Here is a 27,822-nt window from a genome sequence, read left to right as displayed (position 1 = left end):
TTAACCGCCTTCTCCTTTGCATACATCAACCATCCCTGCAATCTATTCACTGACACCTATGAACATCACATCTCTGCGTTTGGAAATTTTCGTCAAATCAAACACATATCTACATCTAGTAGTTATAACAGAATTACTAATGCAGTATCAATTACGGGAGTTCAATTTAAAATTCATTTAAAAATACAGATTTTCATAGGTAAGAAAGGAATGTGATTAGAGAAAGACATACATATGCTCTGGTAGCCTTTCGATCCTAAAACAGCAAAGCTTTAAGAGACGATATCAGACGACATGATCTATGCTCGATATCTTATTTTCTCGACTTTGCTCTTCAGTTCCATTGATGGCAGCATCATCAGCGCCAAAACTTTCTTCTTCTTCTTCTTGCTTTTCTCTCTGATCAATTTTATAATGTTGGTTTCTCGTCGTAAACAGCGATGGCGGTGGTGGCTTAGAAATTAAATTAAGCTTTCTCAGAGAACAACACACAACAACTCAAACCACCACATCAATATATTAATCAGTTTAAAAGGTGTATCCTTCCGTTATCAAAAGAGGTCACCGTAGAAAAGATGCGTCGTTCTGTTATCAAAAGACACCGTAAAAGGGTGCGTCGATCAGAGAAGAGGAACATTTATTAAAACAGTTGGATGACGTCAGACTTAGTGATTAAAGAAAAACCATGTCCGTCAGATTAAGTGCAGCGACAAAACTCAACTGTTGGATGCAATTTTTATTTTCCTATAAAAAAAAGATGATGTCATAGGAAAACAAAGAGTAGTTTGCTATTATCTCTATATACTAAAGCGCAAGTCGCCTTGCGAATCAGAAATTGAATGTGGAAATTCTTTTATTTTAAAACTGTAAAATACAAAAAACAAATGCAACTTCTACGATCCTAACTGACACAAAAAAGAATTATAACAAGAGGACAATTAATTATACACGATACGACAGTTTTCTTTTTACAAAAAACATAGTTGTTTTGATTATTTTTTTGCTATCTCCATTTTTTATGGAGTCTAAATATAAACAAAAAATATCCTAATTTTTCTCATTCAAGTTTTAACATCAACTATAGAGGTAATAATATTTATTTTATACAATACTATACACTCTTCAGTCATCTTGAATTATTTTTTTTATCCTTAGGAAAGCATTTGTGTTACTTTTGCATCTATCTTAGCATTTAAAAGGGAACGTCTTTGGTGGTATGTTGGATGCAATGGCTGTTTTGCAACAGCTACAACCTATTTCAACCCAGTGACTGAGGAACTTGAGGCCAACAAATATTCATGCGATACTTGCGACAAGAATGAAACCAACAAATTTTCATTTTACTTCACTCTTATAATATTGGTTACGTTTATGTAAATCAATTATATGTACATCAGGTACAAAGTGCAAGTCAAAGTAACTAATCATATTGGAAGTACATCTTTTACATTATTTGATAGAGAAGTCGTACAACTCATCCATAAATCTGCATATGAATTGCTTGAACAACAAGTGCAGGTCTGTTCATGTAATCCAGATTAAAGATATCAACATATCTATTTTCAAAACAATTTTAGATATTCTGTAAATTAGTTTCAACAGATTTACTTCAACATTATCCATAATTAAATATATATTTAAGGGATTACTAATTTATTGTAATTTACACTTCTAATGAAATATAAAGAATTTTTGGCCCGTGCATAGCACGGGAAGAAACACTAGTATATAGATAGATGTGACATGGACAGTTGAAACTTGAAATATGACAAATTGCCTCTAACGGAACTTCAAGACCAATGTTTGGGCCAATCCCCTAAGTGTTTCAGTGAGCCCAGTATACTATGCACAGAGGATAACGAGTGCTAAGATCAGTTGAAAAAAACTTGTTTTGATTAATCGCGATCCCATGTAAATATATTTTAATTTTTAAGTCGGTAGTTCCTACAGAGAAAAAGAAAAGAGATGTTTGTGTTCACAAATCTTCTTATTATTCTAAGAATATGATGGCTACAATATCCTTGACGTCTTCTAACTTCATAAAGACTTTTTTCTCTCTTTGACTGATCCTATGAAGCTAAAAACTTCATACATATTGGAGGTTTTACTCCGGCGAGTGCAAGTATCGCCGCCGGTAAAGTCCAAAGCCCTTCTCCGCAAATCAGCCCCGAGGCAACCGCCGGAACCATAAACTCTGCTTTCTTCCTATTCATCTTCTCCCAAACAAACACAATCGCAGTCCCAACACACATGTCAATAGCGAAATAAGCTCCGACCAGAAACGGAACCGCCATCGCCGTCGGAAGCGGCATGAACCTCCCCACCTTCGCCGGAGTAAGATCCCTGACGACGTTGACCAGAACCGCAAACCCGAAAAACCCGTAACACATCTGGAGACAGTGAAGAGGCAGAGCAGAGAAGCCTTGCACCCCAAGTATCGCCATGTTTCTGTAAATCAAAGCGTAAGGAGCCTTGAACTCTCCGTTAGGGTTTCCGACGTCGAACGCTCTGTAGAACAAGAAGAAACTTAACGGCGTCACGATGCATCCGACGATCGTCCCGATCATCTGGCTGACAAACATAGCCTTGGGTGACGTCATCGTGTAATGGGCCGTCTTGAAATCTTGCATCAAGACGCAAGCAACCGAAACAACGGACTTGATCAGTCCACATCCTGCTAGGCCGGCCACGACGCCGTCCTCTTTCCCCGTCACGGCAGCGAGAACGAAGAGACCGATCTTCCCGTAGTTATAAGCCATGTTGATGTCTGTAAGTCCAGCGCCATAGGCGTTACAGAAAGCAAGAGATGGCGCGAAAATGTAAGCTACAATAACGTAATACCATTTGACCTGAGGAAATATCAGAGGAACCACAACGGTTGAGACCGTAGCGAAGGTAAGATATCCACAGACTCCGATCCACATGGGGATCTTGTCTCTGACGAAATTCTCATCTTCCTTGAGAAATTTACGTTGTTTCTTGTCATCCACGTCATCAAGATCATTAGGTTTGTTCTTCATTCTTGCGTTGATACTGATAATGGTGACACATAGGATCTTAACGAAAGTGTAGAGACCGTCTCCGAGGATCAGAGCTACGGATAAGAAGACTTTGTAACCGTATATGCTCTTCATGTTGTGCTCGTCTAGGTTATCAGGAAACCAAGAGCCTTTGAGTTTATCAAGAAGAGGCCACATTAAGCCATAAGAGAGGATAGCTCCTAAAAGCAAAGAAAGGTTAACCAGATGTGAACATATCATTCCTGCTCCCACAAATGTCATGCTGAAATCAAAGAAGAACCTGCAAAAGAAGATTTTAATTTCATGATTCAAAACTTATATAAAATATAGGAAAATGTTTGGTTTTTTTTAAATCTGAATAATTGATGCTTACGTTTGTTTCCAAGCTTTCAAGCCAAAGGTTGGGAACTGAGAAAATCCACAACCTTCTATGCCAGAGAAAAACCACTGGAAAAATCCCCACAAGAAACTAAATGAGAAGTATTTCATGAAACCGCGCACTTGTTTCCTGCATTGATTCCATTTAAAGATTAGGAAACTTATGTAAGAATCATTTTCTTGTAAAGCAGGCTGACTATAGCTTACTTGGCTTGTGCATCTCCTTGTGTGTGGAAGCCATTGATGAGCACAGCAGTAGCTAAACCACTTGGATATGTTAACTTGAGGTCAATAATCATAACCTTTCTGAGAGGGATTAAGACAAAAAGACCGATGAAACAGACGGCAAAGAGATAAGCAGTCATCCAGCCTAGGCCTGGTTCTTTCACACTCTTCTCAGAGTTACCTTCCATGTTAGCACCAGATAACTCATATGTTTTATGGTTTAACCCTAGAAGGTATGAAGCAAATCCACCTGAAAAGATTTAAAACATACAAATGAAACAAACTTTACTACTCAAAATATAAAACTAAGCTTTTAAATCAAAATTCATAAGATGGTTTTATATTATATAAATCCTCCTAAAAGCAAAAGTAACATCAGCCCAAAAGTTTTTTTTAGAACAACCAAACTCAATAGCACTTTTATAAAGGTTAATAAACTTTAATATGTTTTAAACTGTTTTACATATCCTTAAATTGTTATTTCCTTGTTTCCCACGAAAAAGGAAACTATTAAGGAAAAAAAGAAAAAGAAGAAGAGTTTTATGTTCTTAACCTCCTACGGCAATGCCGTAACAAGCAACAGCAGATGTCTGAATCATAGTGTTCTCTTGTCTTGTAAATGGCTTGGCGACAAATCCTGATTTCTTGAGAATCTTGGTCCATGTTTGGACGAAGACAAAAGCCAGTAAAGCTGCAGAGCTGTTGAGATTTGGAACAATCCCAGTCGTGAGGTTTAGTTTCTGAGCTATCACACTGAACACAACTCCGATCACTATGCTTACTAACACTCCTCTCACCGTTACTTGCTTCGTCCATGGTTCGGTCGTCCTCCCAGACATCTCTTCCTCTGTTTCTTGTAATTCTTCTTGTAGTGACAGTTGAGTATTGTTTTCTTCTTCTTCTCCATCTTCTGTCTTCATAATCCTTCTCTGCTCTACTTCCATGATGGAAAGAACTGAAGAAGAAGAAAAAAAAGATTTGAGCTTTGCAAATGAAATTTCTTTTAGGGTTGGTTTATCTTTGATACATATATATATACCAGAAATTTTAGGAATATATATATATATGTATATATATGTATATATATATGAAGCTTTTTTGTTTGATAGAATAAAAAGAAAGATAAATGTCGTCTACCCTCTTAAGTGCGCATGTCGGACACGCGCATTGTCCAAACGTAGATGAATCTGTCAAAATATCAAGTGATGAAACGCAGAAGTAGAAAACGCAAAATGTGTGAATAAAAAAAAAGGGGTAAAGAGTTGGGAGAGATTTGGTACACAAGTCAAGTGGCCAAGTAGATTGTTGTTGGCATCTAGTTCCAAAGGACATTCAATGATATTTTCACTTGTTTTGTAAGAATCTTTGATATTTTTAATTTATTTATACAAATGAAAGGTGTGGTTCGTGTGGGTGTAATGATTTGAATTTACTTTTTTAATCAAAGGTTTGAAAAACAAACTCAGCAATCACATCAAAATAATTAAATGTCTCGTACATCATTACGTGTAAAATTTCCACTTCCACTGTATTTGAAATTTTCAAAGATAGCCATTATTGGTATGTTTGACTTTATAGTGAAAACTTTCGACCCGAGCTTTAGTTTGACTGTTTGAGTAATGCAAATAGTATTCAATACGCAAATAAAATATTGAGGAAGTTAATCCATTTAGATGAAAAATGGTGGTTCTTAAACAAACAATGCTTATTAGTCGGTTTCCATCAAGAGTTTATTTCGGTGATTAAAATATAAATTATTTCACCTAATTTGTTACTTTACAAAAAAAAAATTTACATGTAGAACAATTTCATATACAATCAGAGTTAATATAAACTGTAACGGAATTATAAAAACTCAATACCTTAATGACTTGATCAATCAAAAGAATTATTTTTAGAACTGAATATTTTATCGAACACGAGGATGTTTTACACTAGAGTAAACTATACAAAATGTTGGGTTTGTGAAATCTCATGTCCAATTCTATTTTTATCTGATTAGTAAGATATTGTCCGTTTTAGGTTCTAATAGGTAAGCCCGCATGGATTTACTTTTTGGTTTATTCCCAAAAGACCTCGTACTAATTAGAATTTGACATCTCTTTATATATTAGACTTTCTTTTGTCTAATATCTAATGTGGGACTTTGTTTGATATCTCACATTTTCCTCTTCAAACTAAGGACCACAACTCATCTCTTGTGTGTTTACTTTAGCGGATTGCAGGGTTTCCTTTAAGAATATATCTTCCTTAACATCTCGTTCTTTTGAGAATGTGTTTGTCCCACAACACCACAGGTTCTATGATCTTCTGACATTTCTACAAACATACCTTCTTTTTCTTCTTATATCCGTTCTTACTTAAAGGGTATTTTGGTCTTTTTGCATCTCTTCGTCAAACCGCTCTGATACCAATTGTTAGGTTTGTGAAATCTCATGTCCAACTCTATTTTTATCTGATTTTAGTACGATATTGTCCACTTTAGGCCCTAATAGGTAAGCCCGTATGGATTTACTTTTTGGTTTCTTCCCAAAAAGCCTCGTACTAGTTAGAGTTGGATATCTCTTTATATATTAGATTTTTCTTTGTCTAATATCCAATGTGGGACTTTGTTTGACATCTCATACAAAATAACTAACTTCATATGTCTTTTTTTTCTTTGCTAAATCTAACTTCATATGTCAATAACCTTAAAACATATTCGACAGTTGCTATTTGTTTATGAGAGTTATATAATTTAATGATCATGATGATCACATGAATATCCAAAACCCTGAATTGCAGAATAATCAAGAAAACCCAATAATCAATAGGGAAATACATATATATTATAGATGCTATATTCGTGTATAGATGTGAATACGATGAAAGTAGTTAGATTCTAAATGAGCGTGGCGCACGTATTACCACAAAGACAACGCACTTTCTTGTTCTTCTTGTTTCCCTTTCTACGCAATCCTTTTTCTCAATTAATATTCTACGCAATCCATCTTCTTTCTCCATACATAGACCCCAGCTTCGGAAGTGTGAATTCTGCTTTTGTATTTTTAACCACTATAATGACGTACATAGTTAATGTTAATCTATAAAAGGTTTTAAGTATGAAATTCAGGTCACTACAAATTATGTTACAGTATCGATCTCACTAATTACATGTATTAACGTTAGAAAAATACTTAAGAATTACGATTTAGATTTCATTAGATAACTAAACCTAATCTTTTGCTAAAAAAAAATATAATAAACTTAGGAACTAAAATGTAATAGTAGGTACAAAGTTGAAAGTAAAAACACTTTTAAACTTTTCAACGAACATGTTGCTTTCTAATCTAACTTTCCTATTAGTGTGCATTACATAGAGGGTCGATTATTAGGCCTAGTAGGGAACTAGGGATTAGATTCGCGGAGTATTATCAAAGAAATTTGAGGAAAAAACCAAAAACATTATAGAGTGGGGATATTGATAGGTGGATGGAGACGAGAAGAAACGAATACTACTCCTTGACACCATTCATTTGAAAGAGAATCTCATTCACTCTTAAAGTCACAACTTATCCTCATACAACCCCACATTGACCCCAAACTGCGACAATTACATTTTAGACCCTTTCCTAAAAGTCTGTTTCCTTTTCCATGTAGCTTCTTTACTTTCATTGCCATGTTACCCTAAGTTTTTGTTCGTTGAAAAGGCTACCTTTTATTATTTATCTTGACTACTTGAAAAAAAATAATAGAGTGAGAAAGCAATATGTTCTTACATACTTACATGCCCATGTTACCCAAGATTAATAGTATATAACTATCAATCCAAAACTGAGCTTAAAATATCAGTCACATGCATCTAGTTTCTAGTAGCTAATGGGTTCTTCTTTTAAGTAAACAAATTTCAAGTTCATGTGTCGGAACTTTAGTCGGTGTTTAAGTCCTATAATGCTATAAGAAAATAAAACGAAACACATGATTATAAAAAACCATATGAAAACTAATTAAAATCACAAAACCTAATGTTTTAGATATATAGTGTGTCATATATATGAGATACCAACCTGTTTTTGGATTATGTGTCGGACTTTTGTGGTGTTTTTTTTTGGTCAAATCCTACAAATTTTAAAATAAGACGAAACTATGACATATCTACTTCGTATAGTGTGCCATAACAGAAAACACTATGAAAGCTAATAAAAATCATAAAAACGAATATTTTAATCCGATAGTGTATTGATTTGTGCCGTATGAGATACCAACCTGTTTTGCTTAAGTTTTGGTTTACTCTTTGTATAAAAATATACAGCCAACTAAACTGTAAAAAAATCCAACTGAACTGATGAATAGTTTACAAAAAAAAAAAATCCAACTGAAACTGAATATCATCATTGTTAACTGGTTTTGGCGTTAGTTCATGACATGTTTTTTCTTTTTTTTAGTTCATGACATGTTTCTTTTTTTTTTTAGTTCATGACATGTTTGGTTTCCTAACAAAATACACATGCATTTAAAGATGATCAGAGTAGGTTTATTGATATTCATAGCTGTCTTTTGTTTGTTTGTTTTGGTTTGGCCTAATTGATTTTGGTTTAATCGTAGAGAACAGACTAAAAAGGAATAATCGGATATAGAATGTGGTCATGGTCTTTTTCTATACTAAACTATAAAATAAATGTTTGTCTTGTTTTGTGTATATAGATGGGCTGTTCGGTTTGCATTACCTGCCTGCCATCTGTGGATATCTCTAGTTGGTTCACTACCCGAATCTGGGCAATAAAAACGAATCGAAATAGAAGACAACAACAACCATAACTTGAACCGTCCACTAACGAACCAAATCTTAAATCGTAAAAGCCCGGCCCATTAAAGACAACCTTATATTATTTTATGATTTTATATTTACATATATTAAAAAAGAAGCAATTTCGCATTTAACACAAAAGAATCGTGGATCGAAAAGAGAACCCAGAAGAGGACCAAAACCAGCGGCTGAATCTGTGGACCTCAATCATGTCTTTATAACTTAAAAAAATATCTCTCAACAAACAAAAAGTCAACATACGTTCATGTAATGTATTACGTAATTCTCCGACTAAATGTATGATGTAATTCTTTGACTAAATGTATTATATAATTACATTTGTTAAGTTTATAAGCCATAGCGTCATATCTTAATTATCACCTATGAGCTATGATCAAAAAATTAACAAGCAATTAGCTGGAGACTCTCGGTTATAGTCCGGTTTATAAATATCTCCGAATCGAACCAAACGAGAAAAGGACATGTAGGAAGAAGACAAGCGTAGACAGTGGAATAGAAGACAAAACCATTGTCTGAAAACAAATTGTGCAACTCGAGAGAGAAACCACGTCCAGGCCAAAACTGCTTCGGTGTTGATATTTTAGACGATCCCAAATCATGCAACCCTGATGATTGACCCTAAAACTCGAAACAAAACCAAAAAACAACAAAAAAGTATTTTGTCCACATCAGCAGCTAAACCGCGTGCTAGCCACCCCAGTCCACCCCTAGAATCTAAACAAAACAGAAGTCGCAAGATGCCTCTTTTTCTCTCTTACATGTTTCACCTCTTAAAAGGCCCATCCTTTCATGTGTTTTTGCGATTCAAAGTAACAGAGGAAACAAAAAAAAACAAAAAAAGGAAAGATTTTTCGAAGAACCCATAAAGAGAAAAAATGTGTAGGTCGACGGATTTCGATCGGTACGTTGAGAAAGAGAGCTTAAAGGTCAAAGCTTTCTACGTCCGGTTCACTGGTTTACCGACCACCGGAGAGTTCTTCTTACCCGACTCTCTCACACTTCTCTACCCACCGCGGATCAACGAAGCTGCTTTCGAGCTCGACGGGTCCAAGATCCGACCCGACTCCCCAGCCTTCGTGACGCTGCACAGGGTGGTCAAGGGAGGAGAGGCGATATACGGGTGCAGAGAGCGGGTCCGGGTCTGGGAAGGGATCCGTTTCGAGGTGTACATGAGCGAGGAGAGAGTCGTGAAAGGCATTTTCAGAAAAGAGGAAGGTGGAGACGAGTGGAAGATCGAGTGCGAGTGTGAGATGGAAGAAGGAGCCGCCGAGGTTGTCGTAGCGGCGGAGGGACACGTGGCGACGTCGACGATGGCGAGGAAACATAGAAGGAGGAGGAAGGGGAAGCAGTTTGAGTGTTTGGAGGAGATACCTGAGGAGAGAGAGGAAGGGAGGGAGTTAGACGAGGGCGTGTGTCTTTGCACGTGCGATGGCGGTGACGGAGAGGGAGAGTGGGAGTCGGTGGAGTGGACGGCTGAGATGGAGTCAGATGCTGAAGGAATGGGATGGGCGGTTGATTTGGGGATTTGGGTTATGTGTTTAGGTGTGGGCTACTTGGTGTCTAAAGCCTCTACTAAAACCTTGAGAAGTGGTGGAAGTAGAAGAAGAAGAACAAGTTTCTTTTGAACTTGTCTGTAATCAAATCAGTTTAATTGTTCAATAATGTTTTGTAATGTAATAGTACAGATTATGAAATCATTATGTAAAACAATCCACGATTTTGGTTACCAAATACAAGTCACATTATATTTGAGCATAGAAAACAATGAACTTTCTAGTTTGATTTGAACTCTTATGACCTGAGAAATTAAGCCAAAGTACATGCAAGAATCTAATGAATGCAAGCAAGTACGTCAAATCATATTTTGCATTTACAAATCAAACAAATACACAAAAAGGATTCAAAAAGTGATTTCCCCTTTTTCATAGTAACAATAATGAAAAGACCAAAAAAAAGAATAAAAGTTGTTCAGAACGTGTGTGATCATAAATTCGAAGTGGGTGTTGAGAGCCTTTCTTCTCCTTTTTTATTTTTTTTTCTTGTATTCGTTTCTGGTGTCTTTTAACAGTTAGTTTTACAACAGAAGAAGCAGAGACACTGGTTATTTTTCTTCTTGTAGTCGTCATCATCGTCGTCTGAAACACACACAGAACCTAACTAGAGAAAATCTGCTTTTTTTTGCTTCACAGCCTTTAGTAATTTTTGAAAAGTCTTATCTGATTTTTTATTGATAAGACTCTTCACAACTCGGTTCTCCTACAGGTTCTGTGCAGCTCAGTGTTTCCCCCCTCCCTCGCTTTCCCCCCTCCTCCTCTGCTTACACTAGTTCGCGACCAGTGAATGCTTTCAGTTTCTGCTGTAGCTGTATACATTAAAATAATAAACATAAGAATATTACACGACAGCTCGTATCAAGTAGATAAGTTGAAATGTGCTGGCTTACTTGGTTGTATCTTGATTTCTCTGAATCGAGTTCCTCCGTTAAGTCGTTCAGCCTGAAAATTTTGGATGCACTTAGTAAAAGACTTCATTAAATCATTCAATAAAGAAACAAAAAAGCTTTGCGCTAAGAAGAGTGACTAACTTAGCCCGGAGCTCAGAGATACTGCTAAGTAGCAACCTCTCCCTCTCAGAAGGCATAGAATCAACCTGTAGTTCAGAGAAAATGAATAGCCGCAAACAAATATCTAACTACTAAAACTAGAGCTCTATAGTTCTTTTTTTAGAGAAAATCAACTTACGGTTCCATTACTCTCAGAGCGAGGCAAAGGTGGTAACTTTCCAGATTGACAACCTATAAGAATGATATCAATGTTACCGTTACTTAATAGAAACTTCCTCCTCAACAACATATCTGTAGTAAAACTTTTTCTCTCTTACCATCTGCCGTCTCCGCAGGTTGTACACTATTCAGTAAGTTCATAAGCAGATCCTGCAGTGAAAAAATATGGTAAAAATTAGGATTAATAAAATCCTGGTAATTAACAAAGATAACTCTCATGTCCTCATTAACGTTCTTGAACTTATTATATTCACCTGTTGTACAGAGTTTTGCTGGAAAATATGTTGAAGTTGAGGGATGATGAGTGAGGGTGACATAGGTTGGCTACTTAACTCCTTGATGGTTTGAGGCTGAACCGTTGGCTGCATGATACAAAAAAAAACAAGATCAAGACAAAGCTACTAATAAAATGAGTTAAAAAGCAAGCTTTATGTTGGGGAAAAAAAACTGACCATTTTAGGCTCAGGTATCCAGTTACCGACGCTAGCAGATTTCCTCAGCGGGGATGACTGGAAATTGAGTGTATTGATTTATATCAGGTGAGGAGAAGAAATCATTAAATCTACAATAATAGAGAAGAGAGACTAGAAACCAACCTGTGGAGATCGACGAGGGACTATACTTAATGGAACATCCTAAGAGTAGAAGATTTGTACGGTTAGCTACCAGTAAAAGAAATATGAAAACAAAATAGCATTAAATTATATACTCTCACCTTAGAAAGGTCTAGAGTTCCTGATGTTACTGAGAACCTTCCTTTCTGAACAAGATTAGCCTTTGACTTGTCGTTCAGAGAATCACGGAATCCTATTCAAAGATTTTTTTGGCAAAACACTCTTTTATCTCAACTGCAAGTGATGAAGGCAAAAAAAGAGTGCAAAGAAGATTGCTGAAGGGGCACTTTCTCACCTCCTGAGTATTTAATAGGAGCTGACAAACTGTTTGAAGAAGCACGAGTTGAAAGGTTCAAAGGACCACTAAAGCTGGGAGCTCTTCTGACAGACGGGGCTGCCTGTTGTTCACCCTCGGATCTAGCATTTGTTTTAAATTTTTGGATTTGTTTATAAAAGTTCTCTCTTTAAGTAAATGGACAGAATAAGCAGTATCTAAAGTAAACAAACCTTTCAAAGATTTGGCCTTTCTCTGAAGCCGAGTGGCTTACAACGGTCCTGCTCGTAAGTGGTCCGCTCTGGCTTTGGCGTCTTACTGGCTTAACATTAGCCTCAGACACGTCATGCTCTTCTGCGTTTGGCGACATTTTTTCAACAGAAGAAGCATTAGTGATGAAAGTGAATTTCTCTTCACAGTTTGGTTCTTCTTCCACTTCTGTAGTGGAAACCTTTTCCTTCCCGTTCATGTTTTCACTGTCATTCACCTGCAGTGGTTTTGTAAACTAAGTTCAGACCACTAGACTCGGATACCAAGTTGTATAGATGCATTGTTCTAAATGTTATCTACAGATTACTCGCCTTATTATTGTAGAACTGTGTATGGAATCTTTCTTCATCCTCCGGACTCTCTTCTAGACCATCGTCATCACTTAGCTATTTACACAAACAAAAAAAAGAATGTAAGAACCAAAGGGTTTAGTCTTTTGCAATAGCAGATCATCTTTAGAAAATGAACTTACCAAAGATGCTTGTGTTTTCAAGTCTTTGACGTCAAAATTCCAAGCGCTCACTCCTCTTTGGTATTCACTCTGACATTTAACAAAACCAAAAAAAAAAGGTTTCATGTCCAACTCTGCATTTCGTTAATTATTTAGGTAAATAATGTTCAAAACCAAAGTGTTTGTCACCATTGATATAGCTTCCTCGTCAGCAGTGGCCATTCTCTTTAAGGCAAGTTGTGCAGCATCCTTGGCCTGTTGTCATACACCACCAACGCAATCAACAACAACGTAAGAACTTGATGATGATTTTCAAACAAAGAAGAAGCACACAAAAAAAAAAAGAGAACATGGGCTAACCTGAAGAGATTTTACACGTGTCCAAAGAGGAGGCAAACTAGCAAATAACGATTTGACAGCAAGCTCAGGGGGCTTTGTGTTTTTGAAGCAGGAGTGTTTCAGCAGTTTCTCAGCGGTTGGTCTTTTTGTTTGATCTTTCACCAGACACATTGCAACCATTTCTTTAAAGGACTGCTCACAGCTGAAAGTCCTCTAATTAGTTTAGTTTAGTAAGAAAAATATAAAATTGAAATTGAAAAAAGCCATACACGTCTCAAAATCCAATAAAGCTGGAACAACTTGAAGAGAATAATACACCTAGAAAGAAAGAATACGAGTACCTTTGAGAATTTCTTATCACGATCGTAATCAAGACCTGGAGGTGCGTTTTGAATAGTCATTAGAAGCACCTGTAATCAGAAAATGAAAGAAATGAATCAAAACTATATTAATAGATGCAAAACACAGACATAAACTGGAAATAAAGAGATACTCCCTCTGTACCTAAATGATGTAAGTTTATTACACATATTAAGAAAACATGTTAAATTTTAACAATGTGGTTACCAGTTTCTAGTAGTTTTAGACCAATAGGATTTCAAGAAGTACAACTAATCTTTTTGAAATTTGCAATTTATCATTATTAACTAATAAAACATACATAGAAAAAAAAAATACATAGAAAACATAAAACATGTATTTTTTGAAACAATATTTTAAAAAAACAAAAAAAAACATTTATCTTTTAGGAACAAAGAGAGTATTGATTACCTTCATGGGAGGATATTTTGAGAAGGGAGCATGACCATGGGCCAATTCAAGGGCAGTTATACCAAATGACCAGATATCAGCCCTGTGACAGAAGAACAGTCAACCAAATAAGCTACTTTTGTATTTCTTTGTTCACACACTGTATGAACACATTCGGAATAGAGAGCAGACTAGTTTGACAAATTGTCTTAACATTTGAGCTTTAAAGAATATAAACTCACTTGGAATTATATCCGTTTCCCGGCTGCAAGACTTCCGGTGCCATCCTACAAAAAAAAAAAGAAACAAGAATTTAAAAATGTAAACCATTAAGCACAAAGTGATGGTGTAAAGAACATACCAGCAAGGAGTACCAACGAATGTGTTTCTTGCACGTTGCCTATCACCGTTATCAAACAAGCAAGCAGACACGCCAAAATCGCCAAGCTTAATCTCACCATTGTCATCAAGAAGTATGTTTCCTGCCTAGTAGGATTTAAAAAAAAAAAAGAAGCAACCAAAGAGATTTGAGTACATTTATATGGATAAGACTGCACATATAAAAGTTTCAATCTCTTTTTTTCTTTTTGTGTTAACCAACAACCTTAACATCACGATGGATGTGGCCTTGTTTATGAAGATAATCAAGAGCTTTGAGAGTTTCTTTGAGTATAGAACAAATAGCAGGCTCTTCAAACCCGTCTGAATAAGCAGTCTTCATAAGATGCAAACAAGAACCCTGCGCCATGAATGGCATCACCACCCACAGACTATGGTCCACAGAAAACGAACAGAAAGACTTTATAACGTTTGGATGGTCTATCAAACTCATAGTCTGAGATTCCCTCCTCACATCATCCTAACAAAACAAACACAAAAAATGAACTTAATTAAAGAGAGATCTAAGACAAAAGGGAAGGGACAATAAATCTTGAGACAAACCAGATTGCTATTGCACCGATCGAGATCCAGACACTTGACGGCGATGACTTCATTGGTGGGGAGATAGATCGCTCGATAGACGACGGCGCTAGCTCCATGACCTACTTCTTCCATAAGTTTGTAGTCTTTTGGATTCATTGAGAAACCTCTCTGCTTAACACCACTACCACTACCACCACCACCACGAACAACACTACTACTAGTACCTCTGACCATCTTCTTCCGTCTCTTTCCACCGAACACCGCCCTGAATAACCACCACCACAATCAAGAAAATGGAAAATTAAAAATCAGGAGAGGGGGGAGAGAGAGAGAGAGAGAATAGTAGTTTTACTCGAGAACAAGTCGAAGAAACCCCATTGAAGTCTGAGATGCTGATTGAAACTTTTTTTTTAATTTTTATAATTAATTCAGCTATATATTTTTTTTTTATAGCTTGGCTCTCCTCTGGCTATATTTTCTGATCAGTTGACCGCCACGACAAACGCGATTGATAGCGAAAGAGAGAGGACAGAAGAGAAGTGCTGTTGTGTGCTGAAGTGTTAATGTGGTAAGTGTTTAAGATTACGACGCGTGTTTATGTGTTAGAACGAATGGCTGTTAGTCAGCTTGGTCCCAATCTACCTCTTCAAGTTCACGAGTGAGACTCTTTTTTTAAGATAAAAAGTAAACAGTTTAGTAGAAAAAAAAAATCTGATTCACTTTTTCTTTTTTGGTTTTTATTCTTCTAATAAATATTATTTATGATCAGATTTGTTAATCAGATGTGAATTTTAACATGACAGATATCTGTTTAAAACTGTATATTTTATGTATGTTTTTATGTTTATTAATGAAGCAGATGTGATAAAAGATGAAATTTTTAAATTTGAAATTTTCAATTGATACATAAATCTTCAAAGAAAATATACAATGTTTCTTTCTTTCTTTTTTGCGTTTCTACCTTTTTAACTGCTGCTTTTACATCTGAGCAGAGCTTGGAAATGGTTTCAAGAGCTTCATTTTAAAACAAAAGTCCAAACTTATAGACGCAAACGCGAATATCAACACGCTCTGAGATACTAAAACGGCGCCGTCTATTCCATGAGAAAACAAGCTTTCCCAGCTCAGCTCCAGTGGCGGTCCTCTGCTTAACATACCGAGTCCTATTTAACACCATATAAAATCATAATTTTGTTTAAGAATATTTAGACAGATCCAAAATAATACAGGTCAGAGATTTAATAATCAACTCAATCAATTATTTAAGTAAGAAATCATTTACAATAAATCAAATCATTGGTTAGTATTCTATTACTGGTAGATTAGTAGTATAATTTAAACAACCAAAGTCAGGACAACGACGGGATCATCCAGCTCACACTCTTCCAACACAATATAACAAATCAAACGCAAACGTTTTTACCAATTAAAAAGTTGGATTGAAGCAGTAATCAAAATGTGTTTACCTTTGACAAATCCAAAGGCTGCAACGGCTCCTGATTTGAGATGACTATCATCCAAGTCTCTTCTGATTACATACCTGAATGTGACACCAAACAACGCACAGCTTGCAAACGCTACTCCCAGGGGGAGAACAAGCTGCTCAATGCTCGAGACTTGAGAAAGAGCAAACGGGACTTCTGCAACGGTCCCAACCGCAGCTGCAATCGCTGCCGCTTTCGCTGATTCCAATCTCTCCTTGTCTTTATCAATCGAATATCCGTTTTCTGAACTTCCCGTTGCCTCGGTCTCTGCTAAGGACAAGGAGCGTTCTGCTTCCTCAACCATTGCCCTTGCTGCGACAATCTCCTGCTGGCATTCTGCGATCTTGAATCACATATTGCATAAGATACACAGTTTCATTTCAAGAGAAACATGAACTTACACTGTCTACAAAAACAAACTAAAGACACTGGTCAACAACCAGTAGACCAAACTTATGTTCTTAGTGAACTTATCTAATGAACTATCTTCACAGACACTAACATAGAGTGTCATAGATAGTGACTGAACCTATCCTCAGCACACAATGAGCACGAATTCACTTCTTCTAAACCATACTCTTCTACAGAACCTCTGAAACTCTCATTCCAAAGCGCAAAAAGAATCAATGTTTCATCATCTCATAACCACACGGTTTCCCAAACAAAAAGACCACTCACCTCAGCGGCTCTTGATTCGAGCTTATCAACATAATCCTGCAACAGCTTCGCCTCGAGTTCTCGCCTCTCGATCTCAGCGAGCTCTCTCTTCGCAACCTCCACCCTCATCGAAGCTTTTTCTAGACCGTCAAGTAAGTTCTTGTTCTCTTCTCTGCTCAGAAGCTCCTCGACTTGGTTTCCGACAATACCGGACAGAGACTTCTTCAAATCTCCTCCGCCGCCGCCGCTCGAGTTTGCTGCGTTCTCTTCCGGTGAACTTCTGATTCTCCAGGTTCGAGTTCTGCGGTAAGGAGGAGAACTGAGGGAAGAGACTTGAAAGTTCAGTGCTTTTGGATTGACGACATAGCTTTCCGATACAATCAGTGGATTTGATTTCCATCGAAGCGATTGTGGAGATAAAGTTTGCATTTTTGAAAAAAAGGAAGAAACTTTGGGTTCTTCTCTATCTGGTTCGTTCGTTCGATATGAAAACTAGCAGCCACTGGAACGGTACGTGAAAAACGGCAGGGTTTTCTTAAGAAAAACGACAATACGTTAAGCTCTAAAGTGTTCGAACGACATGCATTCCAATGTGTATTTTGACTTCTCAGATTAGTTTACCTCAGAATAAAAATTAGTAGCAACAGACTATCGAATTACTTTTTCTCATAAATCATTTTTTAGATGGAAGTCTTTGAAAGCAAACGAGATAAGTGATTAAACAACATCACGCAATGGTTCATACTTCTTAGCAATACCATTGAAATTAACTAATAAGTCTACAACTCTATTTCATGCCGGGCCTAAACCCCTTTAACCACGACCTTCTTCTTATTAGCCTTGACGTCATCGACGGCGGCCTTCTTGAACAACGAGACGTCCGCTGATCCGAGGACGACGTGGTACCCACGCGACCAGAGATCCTTTGCCGTGTCCTGAGCCGTAGCCATCCCGGCCAAGTAAGCACCTCCTTTCGCCGGATCAGAAGCCAGCACTGCCGTCTCAGCCGCAATCATGGCGGCCTTCACCTTGGGGTTACCCGGGTCGTGAAGAAGCCCCAGACTCGCGCTCAGGTCCCGTGGGCCCATCATCACACAATCCATCCCATCAACCGCCACGATCTCGTTTACATTCTTCACACCTTCCTCAGATTCTATCTGCAAGACTCGAGAATCAAAATATTCATTCCAACTTTTGTAACTTTAAAGGATTTAGAACAAAAAAACTATTTTAACTTCACTGTAATAACTACAAACATGTAAGATCTAAACCGTTTCTCCGACAAGTTAAAGAATTTAACATTTTGCCACATGACTTTCACGTGTTCTTTAAACAAAAAAAAAAGGAAAGTGGAATGGATCGAACCTGACACATGACAAGTAGATTGTCTACGTAGTTCGCCAGATACGCCTCGTCAAACCCGAACTTTGAGTCCCTCACGACCGAGTACGCGCATCCTCGAACACCGTCGGGACGGTACCGGCAAAACGACACCGCATCGGAGGCAGATCGTCCGTTCTCCACCATGGGGAACATGATTCCAGCGGTTCCGAGATCCAGGGCCTTTTTGGCCCAAGCCTGAGTGACGTCGGGGACGCGGACGACGGCCGAGCATCCCGCGCCTTCGATGGCGCGAATGCAGTTCACGGCCTCGCGGATCCCGCCTGCGCCATGCTCCAGATCCACGATGATGAAGTCGTAACCGGAAAGAGCGGCGATCTCGGCGATTTCAGGCGAGAGGGAGAGGAGAAAGAGGCCGTAGAGGTTTTCTCCCTCCCGGAGGCGGGACTTGAGAGACTTTCTTGTCTGAGTCGAAGAGGTAGGGGAAGACATTCTTGACTGAGAGTAAAGAGCTTGAGAGTGCGGAATCGGAGTAAAACTGAGATGAAAAGAAAGCGTTGATGTGGAGATGAAGAAGACAATAGGGTTATGCGATTAAATAGCCCACGTGTCTTTTTCGTTTTATTTTGTTTAAATTCGTTTCTCTTTTTTTTTTCTTTTTTTTAAACTCTGCTATAAAAAAAATAGATTCTCAACTGTGTTTATAGTAACAAAATATTTTATTTGTGTATAGATTCCATAATAAAAAGATTACTTAATAACTAAAGCGGATTCCAATATCTCGCAGATAAGGTAAATGTATTATTACAAGATATGTTAAAGATTTTAAGTGTATAAACGAAGAAAGAAACAAATAAGAACTAAGCTAGCTTTGCTTTTCTTTCTAATAAGTTTCAACTCTTTGAAAGCCTCGGCGTGGGGATGCAGACCTGTGTTGTTCAGAGACATCGAAAATTTATCCAGACCGTACACTGTCCTTGGGAAGTTTGATACTAAAGTATAAATGCATTTGCACTGGAACCAGAACACACATGCATTTAGATCCTAAGGCTAATGGTGTCTTTAGACTTTTGAGGTTCTTGTAAACTAAGAGAAATCATACTTGGTCGGCTTCTTCAAAGGCTGCCGTGTAAGCAACGTCTTGTTCTTCTCTCAGTCGCATATTGTTTCTTATTTCCCCTATTACGACAACATTGAACTTTCTTCTAGCACTCTCTGGAGTAAGGCAAGCATTTCCTCTGCAGTTCTTGGGCCATAGATCTACAAGTAACTAGAAACAAAGAGCAAACCAAAAAATAAGAACTATGGCATCATCTTTCAAATCACGCAATGCCAAGCTCGAATAAGATAGGCCTCTAGTGTGCTACTGCACCATTACATCCTTTGTTAGTTTACGTCCATGGATGAACATTGAATCGGATAATATGCCGGCTTTGGGGTAGTGCCCAAGGTGCAAGAGCACAGGGTCCACATCTTTTCACCAAAATTTGTTATTGTTTTAGGTTCCAAAATTCTGAATTTTTTAAAAATCAAGGGTCCAAATTTTTAAATCAACCATTAATATTAGGAGAAATTTTTTATATAGCACAAGGTCCACTAACGTTTTGAGCCGGGCCCGATTATGACATCATCTACATTACAACACGTCAAAAATAGCTGAACAAAGGATTAAGTTCCATTGCAGTTCTCTGTTCTTGTAGGCAAATACTCAAATCATTACTAAAACTAGATAAGGGAAAACATTATAACAAATGGCAGAAAATTTGCAATCTGATCAAAAACAAAAGAATGTTCCTTTACTTGCAGAAGAAGAGCAAGTTTCTGGTCAGCAGCTGGATTAACCACAACGCAAAACGGAGACCTAGAAGCCTTCAAGCTATTGCTCATCTTAACCCCCTCACTAGCCCGGATGCTACCTCCCCACGAAAACAAGTTCTCACGTCCTTTTGGTAACAGCCTATGTTTCATCTTCAAAGGACCGTCCCAAAGACTGAGGATGGACTTGGGCGTTTACACACACTTACATTAATTTTGGTGATTGACTAATCATATTTGATTTAGTAACAAGTTAACAAAACTAATTCAGAGACGAGTTCAAAGTTGGAACTTGACAGTATGAATGTTCGGTTGTACTTCTTCATTTGACAATTCTTTATGTTTCCAAATTTATGTTTTTACTGGTTCGGTTTTCGTGTTGGGCCTTTTGGCTATGCTTTGAAGCTTATGTAACTCACCTTTCGTCAATTTTATGTGCTCACAAAAAGATTGGCTCCCACGCAGAAACTCCCACACAAATCACTTACGGGCTGACTTATTATTGGGCTGCATCATCTCAGACCCAACTCATTTTCATCATTTTCTGGGCCTACCTTGGGCCAGTAAGAGCTTTATCAAATTATTAACTATAGCTTTTGTAATTGATCTTCTATTGCACGGAAGCTTCATCGAATGTATGCTTCCCGCTTCGGAATCGGAATCGGAATCGGAATCTTGTGGAAGCTTACGGAATCTCGCTTCCAAAACGTTTCCAAAATATTCTTTTTAAAAACACATTGGAAGCTTACGATTCCGTTTTACAATCACGCTTCCATTTTATTTTAAAACCCATTGTCATAATTCATAAAAATATAAAATCATAGTTTTTAATTTATATAAACTCCAAATTTTAATAGTAATGAAATAAAGAGAATAGAAATATACAAATATTAAAACTAATACTATAAATTATCTTTATGCTTGATGTTTTAAGATATAGCACATACTCAAATATATTATGTCAATAAATTTATGAATTTTTAAAATAATTAATATCATAATTTATTTTAAACTTAATTTATGTGTATTTTTGTAGTTTTAATATGAAATAATTTTAAAATTATTATAAATTAATAAATGCTTTATTTTAAGTTTAAATCATATGATTTTTAGTCCTAAATTATATAATTATTTCTTATATTTTAATATATATACATATATATGTATATATGGATATACGCTTCTAACACGTACCCGCTTCCTAAATTTTTTAAAAATTTCGTTTCCGCGCTTCCATACGCTTCCGCTTCCACGTACCCGATTTCGTTTTCATGTAACGTAATGCTTCTGCTGCCAGGGCGTGTATTGGACTAGAGGTTTTAGAAGATTTTTAGGGTGTATTAATTTTAATAGGATTTAGGTGACTTTTAAAGTTAATTGGGTAATTCTGATGATATTTTAAAAATTAATATAATAGCATTAGTATTCATATAGGCCGGATTAACTTTTTTTTTTCTTTTCGCTAAATATATTGGCTGGATTGTTCAAGCACATGTTATAGTATTCCGATTATCTCAAGTCACAATCTAAATATTTAGTAGCATGATAATTTTACTAGCCTGTTCAGTTTATTCTACTCCTACTTTTTTAATAAAGCTATGAATAATAATATAAATTATTCAAACTAATGATTTAGCTAAAAATAATAAAAATATGATAAATTGCAAAACTATTAACTAAAATTATTAAGAACATGACAAAAAATAAAATTACCTAAAATCATGGAGAATATGAAAAATAAACAAAATCAGTTAAAAATATGATAAATAAGCAAAACTATTAATTAAAATTATTGGCAACATGACATATAATCAGAATTACCTAAAAATATGGAGAATATGATAAGTAAACAAAATTCAAATAACTATATTAATTTAAATTGATGACCATCAGCCAAAACCAAATGAACATGATAAATAAACAAAATTAAATAAAAATGAAGTATATAAAATCACTTATCATTTATTTTACTCACTAGTCAAAATCACAAGAGCATGATAAATAAGAAAAATTACCTAAAATCATTAAGAATATGACAAATCAACAAAAATTATTTCTTATGTAATAGTATAGATTTAAATTTCTTAATGTAAAAATTTTATTTCTAACAAAAGTGGATTTTTGATCAACCAATATCTCACAGATATATTAACTGAATATTTTTTTAAAAAAATCAAGAGACAAAATAAATACGCGAATTTTTTTTCCTTTTTGTTAAAATAGTTTCTTTTACATAATTTGAAAATTAATTCAATTTTTTTTTAAATCTTTATAAAACTAGTTTTTTGGATCAATATCATTATTTTCACATGTGTTTATAGTAAAAAGAAATATTTGTAAACATATATCGTTTCTTTAATATAAAATATCATTTTATAAATAATTCAGAATATTTGATCTACCAATATCTTCTAGATATGGTAATTATATTATTTCAAGAATAGCGAAAGATTTTCAATGAAGAAACTGTGCTTGAGCAGTTTGATATTGAACTGTAATTTTTGTTTTTTAAAACACCATGAGAATGCAGTTGATTGCCTCTGATCCAACACCATGTATTGAGTTATGGTCAATATATAGAAAATATAAGGTATGTTTTAAGAAAATTTCAAGCAAAATTTGAAAAAAAAATCAACAATATTGAAGGAATTTGTAAGACACAGAATCCAAATAATCATAGACATGTTCTGTGAACATTTTATACTCGTACGTTGGCATTTAGTTTTTTAAAATAGCAACATTAGGTCATGAAGTGTCTAAATAATAAGCATTGTAATTTTCCAACTAATGCGCAATGATCAGTAAGTAAATAATGATAATTTGAATTGGTTTAACTTAAAGTAAAATTTGTGTTTTAATAATCATTTTCTGGAAGGTATAACAAAAATATATGTGTACACATATATTTATAGATTAAAACTTAATTAAGATAACCAAGCTGGTTTGGTTCAACAAAATTGAATAAAAACAACTAGCTTTGTAACCGGGTCGTTACAAACACTCTGATGATAAACGAACTGATCATAAAGATAGTCTAATTATAGGTTCACACAGTACTTAAATTGCCGATTAATCATTAGCATTGAAAGTCTTGATGTCCTCGGTGGCAGCTTGGCAGAATAAGGAAATGTCTGAAGCAGAGATAACCATATGGTAGCATCGTTTCTTTAGATCAGCAGCTCGATCTTGTGCCTTGGCCATTCCGGCAAGGTAGGCTCCCTCATTGACAGGATCAGACTTCAACACCGCATCCTCCAACTGCACTAGGACGTCTCTAACCTTATGGTTCCCCGGGTCATGTAGTAGCCCAATGCTAGAGCTCAGGTCTCTTGAAACCGGTTGTTATACAGTCCATCTCGTCAACGGCAATAATGTCATGTATGTTCTTTACGCCTTTTGCCATTTCCACATGCATTTTAATGTTAAAAAAGCTTAGCTAGTTATGGTCAATATATATAAAATATAAGGTATATATTAAGAAATGTTTGAGAAAATTTCAAGCAAAATCCAAATAATCATAGACATGTTATGTGAACATTTTATACTCGTAGGTAGGCATTTAGTTTTTTAAATAACAATATTAGGTCATGAAGTGTCTAAATAATAAGCATTGTAATTTTCCAACTAATGCACAATGATCAGTCAGTAACAAATGATAATTTGAATTGGTTTAACTTTATGTAAAATTTTTGTTTTAATAATTATTTTTTGGTAATACGATCAAATAGTTTTATGGTAATAGGAACTGAAAAAAAGGATCTCAACTGTCAAGTGTTCACTGCATGTCTCATTTTGCTTGGTTCATAAAACAGTTTAAACGGTAACGCTGACTATTATGAAACTAGTTACCTGACACATAATGAGCCGATTGTCCCAATAATATTCCAAATAGCTTTTGTCAAATCCAAACGTTGAATCTCTCACTCTCACTAGCGTAAAGCACATTCGCTGACTCCATGCAGCGGTTAGCAGCAGAAGGAGACCATGATCCCTTCTAGACCTAGATCCAGAGCCTTCTTACTATATTGACATACATTTTTGGCTCTTTTTATTTTTTATTCTCCGGACGAATCAGTATTTTTCAAACGTTATTCTAATGTTTTGGTGTATCGTAGATGGTTTAGCTTAAAGTATTATTCTAATGTTTTGGTGTATTGTTGAAGGTTTAGCTTAAAATCTTATTGATTGAAAAAGCATCATCAATTTTTCTTTATAAAATTATATTTTGCACCAGCCCAGTAAAAATATTTTTTTCTATTAAATTTTTGAAAGTTAAAAATATTAATTCAAATATTTAATGAATCCACTTGTCAGGCGAATAATCCTTATATAACTTCCAACTTTTTATGTTTTCAGGTTAAGTATCAACAGAACATCTCCAACTACATATTATAGAACACACAATATAACAATATTATATAATTAAAATAATAGATATTAAATACATATAACTAAAAAACGCACATGCACACAAAATTTAGAAAGTTACATATAAAATACTACATTAATACTCAAGCATTATTTCCGTAAGATATGTAACATTTATGTGTTTATGTAATTTACTTTAATTTGTGTTACATTTGTTTAATGTATTTTTATTTTGTATGAGTTTTATATAATTTATTTTCTATTACGTGAATTTTATTTTAATGTTATGTAATAATTATTCTATTTTGTTTATTTTGGTGTATTTAAATTATTCTAAACTAATTTAGTATATGCATTTGTCACTATTCAAAATTTCAAGATTTAAAGATTTGAAGTTTGGTTGAAAAGACAAAAATCTTAAAATTTGAGGATTTGAAGTTGAATTGGATATGGTCTAAAATTGTTGAAATCCCCTTTGATCACAGCCTAAACGAGTCATAACGCGTTTGCTTTTCAACGGGCCAGCCAAATAACTGGTAATGGACTTAGGCTCTAACGGAGAGAGATGGTATTTTGTAAATCTGCTTACAACCGAGCAACTAATTTTGGTGATAGTGTAACTAATCGTCTTTGTTTAAGTTAGTAACAAGTAGATAAAAGTTGAAACTCTTGACGGTAGGTATGAAGATCCTAGTTGAAGTCGACGGACATGTAAAGGACTATAACTTTTTTTAAGCAGTAAAGAATTATGAATCTTGGCTTGTAGGTCTTAATCTGACTATTATTGTGTTTATAAGGGCATCACTCTATAGAAATTCTATTTATTTTTTCTAAAAAAGAAAGTATTCAACTATTTCTATGTGTCAACTGAATGTTTTAAACATTGAGAGAGTTTTCTATAACTAAAAGTATCAACTCTTGTATTTTTATTTTTAAATAACTCTCTCAATATACTTAATGCAATGTTTTCATCAACTACTTCCATCCTAAACGTTTTCTATGTTGTTTTCACTTTTGATAGAAACCTTGTTTCTTATGAATACGATATTCCAAAACTGAAGAAGTAAAAACCTTGTTTCAACTACTCCATATAATGGATTCTCTTAACTGAAGAAGGTTTTTTTTCTGCGGTTCGTTCTCAATCTATGTCTATCATGTAACCATAACCATGTTATCAATACTGAATCGCTGATTTAATCTTTCCAGTATCGCATGTTTAATGGTGGAGCTTGGACAAAAATAATAATCCAATTTTCCATCCTTCTTCTCAGCAAACCATTTACATATCGAGAATAAGAATAAGTTAAATAATTTGGTAGAAGTGTTCTACTTAGAAATTCAAAATACTTTTCCATCAGACATAGATTCAGTGTTACCAAAAACAATGAGGAAATCTATAATGATCCTTCAAAATAGATTCTTCTAAAGCTCAAAAATAGATGCTTCTACCGTTCCACGGTTCTACTATGTAGTATGTACATTACACGTCAAGATCAATCCTAACATCTAATAAAGTATAATACTCCACGTGCCGAACACCTTATTTTCCATACAAATCTACACTGCACACAAACTTTCAATTAATTGACATAAATACAATTTTTACAAAGAAAAAGAAACATTACAAGTATTTACGCTGTACTCACACTTAAAATTGTGCTAAAAGTACGACATAAGAGCATTTCTAAGAGTTCATTCTATTTTTCACTCTAAAATAGAGTGACTCTATAACAGAGATGGAGTTTGCTCCAATGGTACTCTATTTTAGAGTAGAAAATAGAGTGATGAACAAAAAAAAAACAACTTACTCTATATTTGGAGTAAACCTATTTTTCATTCTATTAGAGCATCTCTAACCCCACTCTATTTCTCACACTAAACTCTATTATAGAGTAAAATCTTCTCCAACCCCATTCTATATCCCACTCTAAAATAGTGCAACTCTATTTCTTACTCTATATTTGGAGTAACTCTATTTCTTACTCTATTATAAAGTGAAACTTTTTTATTTATACTTTAGTCCTTTTATTTTTCAACATTTTTATTTTATAACTATTTATTTTATTTAATTATGCTAACAACACATAATTATGTTTAAAACAATATATATATGTATATATAAACGTTTAAATTTTATTATTATTAGCAAAAGAAAATAAGCACTAAAATAAAAATAATTTTATTAGATAAAAAATTTATTTCACAATCTGAAGTTCGTTAATGATCATTTGTGAGAAACATACACTAATGGAGATGTTTAAGTTAAAATGTATTATGCTATTAGTATAATGTAATGTAATTATTAATATAATAAATGTTTGATATAGATATATAATTTATGAAAATTTTGTGAAAATAAAATGTAATGGATCAATTTGTAAGTTTTATAAGTAAAAGCTATTAGTCATAAAATTAGAAAAGAATATATTTAAGAATATTCTTTTTAGTGTCAAATATAGAGTAAACCATTGGAAAAAAACACTACTCTATTTTAGAGTGACACTATTTTAGAGTGAAATCTACTCTAAAATAGTGTAAACCATTGGAGATGGTCTTATAGAATGAGAAATAGAGTACCATTGGAGCATTTTTTACTCTAAACTCTATTTTACAGTAAAAAAATAGAGTGGGGTTGGAAATGCTCTAAGTCGGTAGATAAAATCTCTCTCGCTAATTCTCAAGTAATGCTAAACAAAATATTAAGAAAACTTGGCCATGTTAGTGAAAATGAAATTCGAATGAATACGACTCTGTGGAGAAGACTTTTTTAATTGAAGGACGTGGATTTTATACGATGTTGTTGAGCTACATACAATACGAGAGAAAACTTAATACTATTTAATTAAAATTTGTATATGTTCCATTTTCCACTAGAACTTTTATCTATAAGATCACATCCATACTTCAACAAACATACCGAATTTAAAAACTTAGTGTACAAGTATGTTCTTAAGGTCGAGTCACTGTCATTTCCAGACAAAATTATATAACCTTGGTCGGATTCTTTTTTCTCTTTCCTTATATAGTGGCCACCATAACACACCACCTAAGTCCTTTCACCTCGATGACGATGTCTATGTTTTTTGTTGATAAAACCTCTCGATCTCATCTATGTTGTTCGACGCCGTAATCTGGTTTATTTGTTAACTTAAAACTTTTATCCACACCAAAATAAAGAAGTGACTTACAAAACAATTTTATTCCTTCTGTATTAGTTGCATCAGAACTTTTTACAAACTCACGGGCGGGTAGTAAATGAACATCCAGATATACAAATACTAGCAATTATATTTGTTTTTATTGTAAAATTTTGTATTTTACAG

General features: G+C 34.9%; 5 protein-coding genes across 5 annotated transcripts; 1 reads left to right on the top strand and 4 right to left on the bottom strand.

Annotated features, from left to right (window-relative positions):
• Window positions 1-1,875: 1,875 nt before the first annotated feature.
• Window positions 1,876-4,829, bottom strand: LOC108843367 (metal-nicotianamine transporter YSL1). Its single transcript, XM_018616554.2, has 5 exons — window positions 4,761-4,829; window positions 4,177-4,578; window positions 3,606-3,873; window positions 3,394-3,528; window positions 1,876-3,300 (listed from the first exon to the last, which is right to left on the bottom strand). Exons 2-5 carry the CDS (start codon window positions 4,565-4,567, stop codon window positions 2,070-2,072), a joined length of 2,025 nt encoding a protein of 674 aa, XP_018472056.2. The 5' UTR covers window positions 4,568-4,578; window positions 4,761-4,829; the 3' UTR covers window positions 1,876-2,069.
• Window positions 4,830-9,203: 4,374 nt separating this feature from the next.
• LOC108836060 (uncharacterized) lies at window positions 9,204-10,195 on the top strand. The gene has a single exon (XM_018609268.2). The coding sequence runs from the start codon at window positions 9,306-9,308 to the stop codon at window positions 10,053-10,055; it is 750 nt and encodes a 249-aa protein (XP_018464770.2). The 5' UTR covers window positions 9,204-9,305; the 3' UTR covers window positions 10,056-10,195.
• An 83-nt stretch (window positions 10,196-10,278) lies between these two features.
• LOC108842959 (serine/threonine-protein kinase BLUS1) lies at window positions 10,279-15,345 on the bottom strand. Its single transcript, XM_018616023.2, has 22 exons — window positions 15,187-15,345; window positions 14,853-15,099; window positions 14,515-14,769; window positions 14,272-14,396; window positions 14,153-14,197; window positions 13,932-14,013; window positions 13,502-13,570; window positions 13,182-13,352; window positions 13,011-13,076; window positions 12,843-12,911; window positions 12,682-12,756; window positions 12,334-12,587; window positions 12,122-12,243; window positions 11,928-12,019; window positions 11,809-11,847; window positions 11,665-11,721; window positions 11,467-11,574; window positions 11,311-11,362; window positions 11,172-11,224; window positions 11,015-11,079; window positions 10,874-10,925; window positions 10,279-10,792 (listed from the first exon to the last, which is right to left on the bottom strand). The coding sequence occupies exons 1-22, from the start codon at window positions 15,210-15,212 to the stop codon at window positions 10,748-10,750; spliced, it is 2,169 nt and encodes a 722-aa protein (XP_018471525.1). The 5' UTR covers window positions 15,213-15,345; the 3' UTR covers window positions 10,279-10,747.
• A 366-nt stretch (window positions 15,346-15,711) lies between these two features.
• LOC108817484 (uncharacterized) lies at window positions 15,712-17,457 on the bottom strand. Its single transcript, XM_018590190.2, has 3 exons — window positions 16,997-17,457; window positions 16,301-16,661; window positions 15,712-15,997 (listed from the first exon to the last, which is right to left on the bottom strand). Exons 1-3 carry the CDS (start codon window positions 17,402-17,404, stop codon window positions 15,813-15,815), a joined length of 954 nt encoding a protein of 317 aa, XP_018445692.1. The 5' UTR covers window positions 17,405-17,457; the 3' UTR covers window positions 15,712-15,812.
• A 152-nt stretch (window positions 17,458-17,609) lies between these two features.
• On the bottom strand, window positions 17,610-18,893 carry LOC108817489 (uncharacterized). The gene is made up of 2 exons (XM_018590202.2): window positions 18,341-18,893; window positions 17,610-18,132 (listed from the first exon to the last, which is right to left on the bottom strand). The coding sequence occupies exons 1-2, from the start codon at window positions 18,806-18,808 to the stop codon at window positions 17,779-17,781; spliced, it is 822 nt and encodes a 273-aa protein (XP_018445704.1). The 5' UTR covers window positions 18,809-18,893; the 3' UTR covers window positions 17,610-17,778.
• Window positions 18,894-27,822: the final 8,929 nt, after the last annotated feature.

This window comes from Raphanus sativus, chromosome 2, assembly GCF_000801105.2.
Source record: "Raphanus sativus cultivar WK10039 chromosome 2, ASM80110v3, whole genome shotgun sequence".
Lineage (NCBI taxonomy): Eukaryota > Viridiplantae > Streptophyta > Magnoliopsida > Brassicales > Brassicaceae > Raphanus > Raphanus sativus.
The sequence above is the reverse complement of the archived record's forward strand: the minus strand, read 5'-3'. Positions and strand labels throughout refer to the sequence as shown.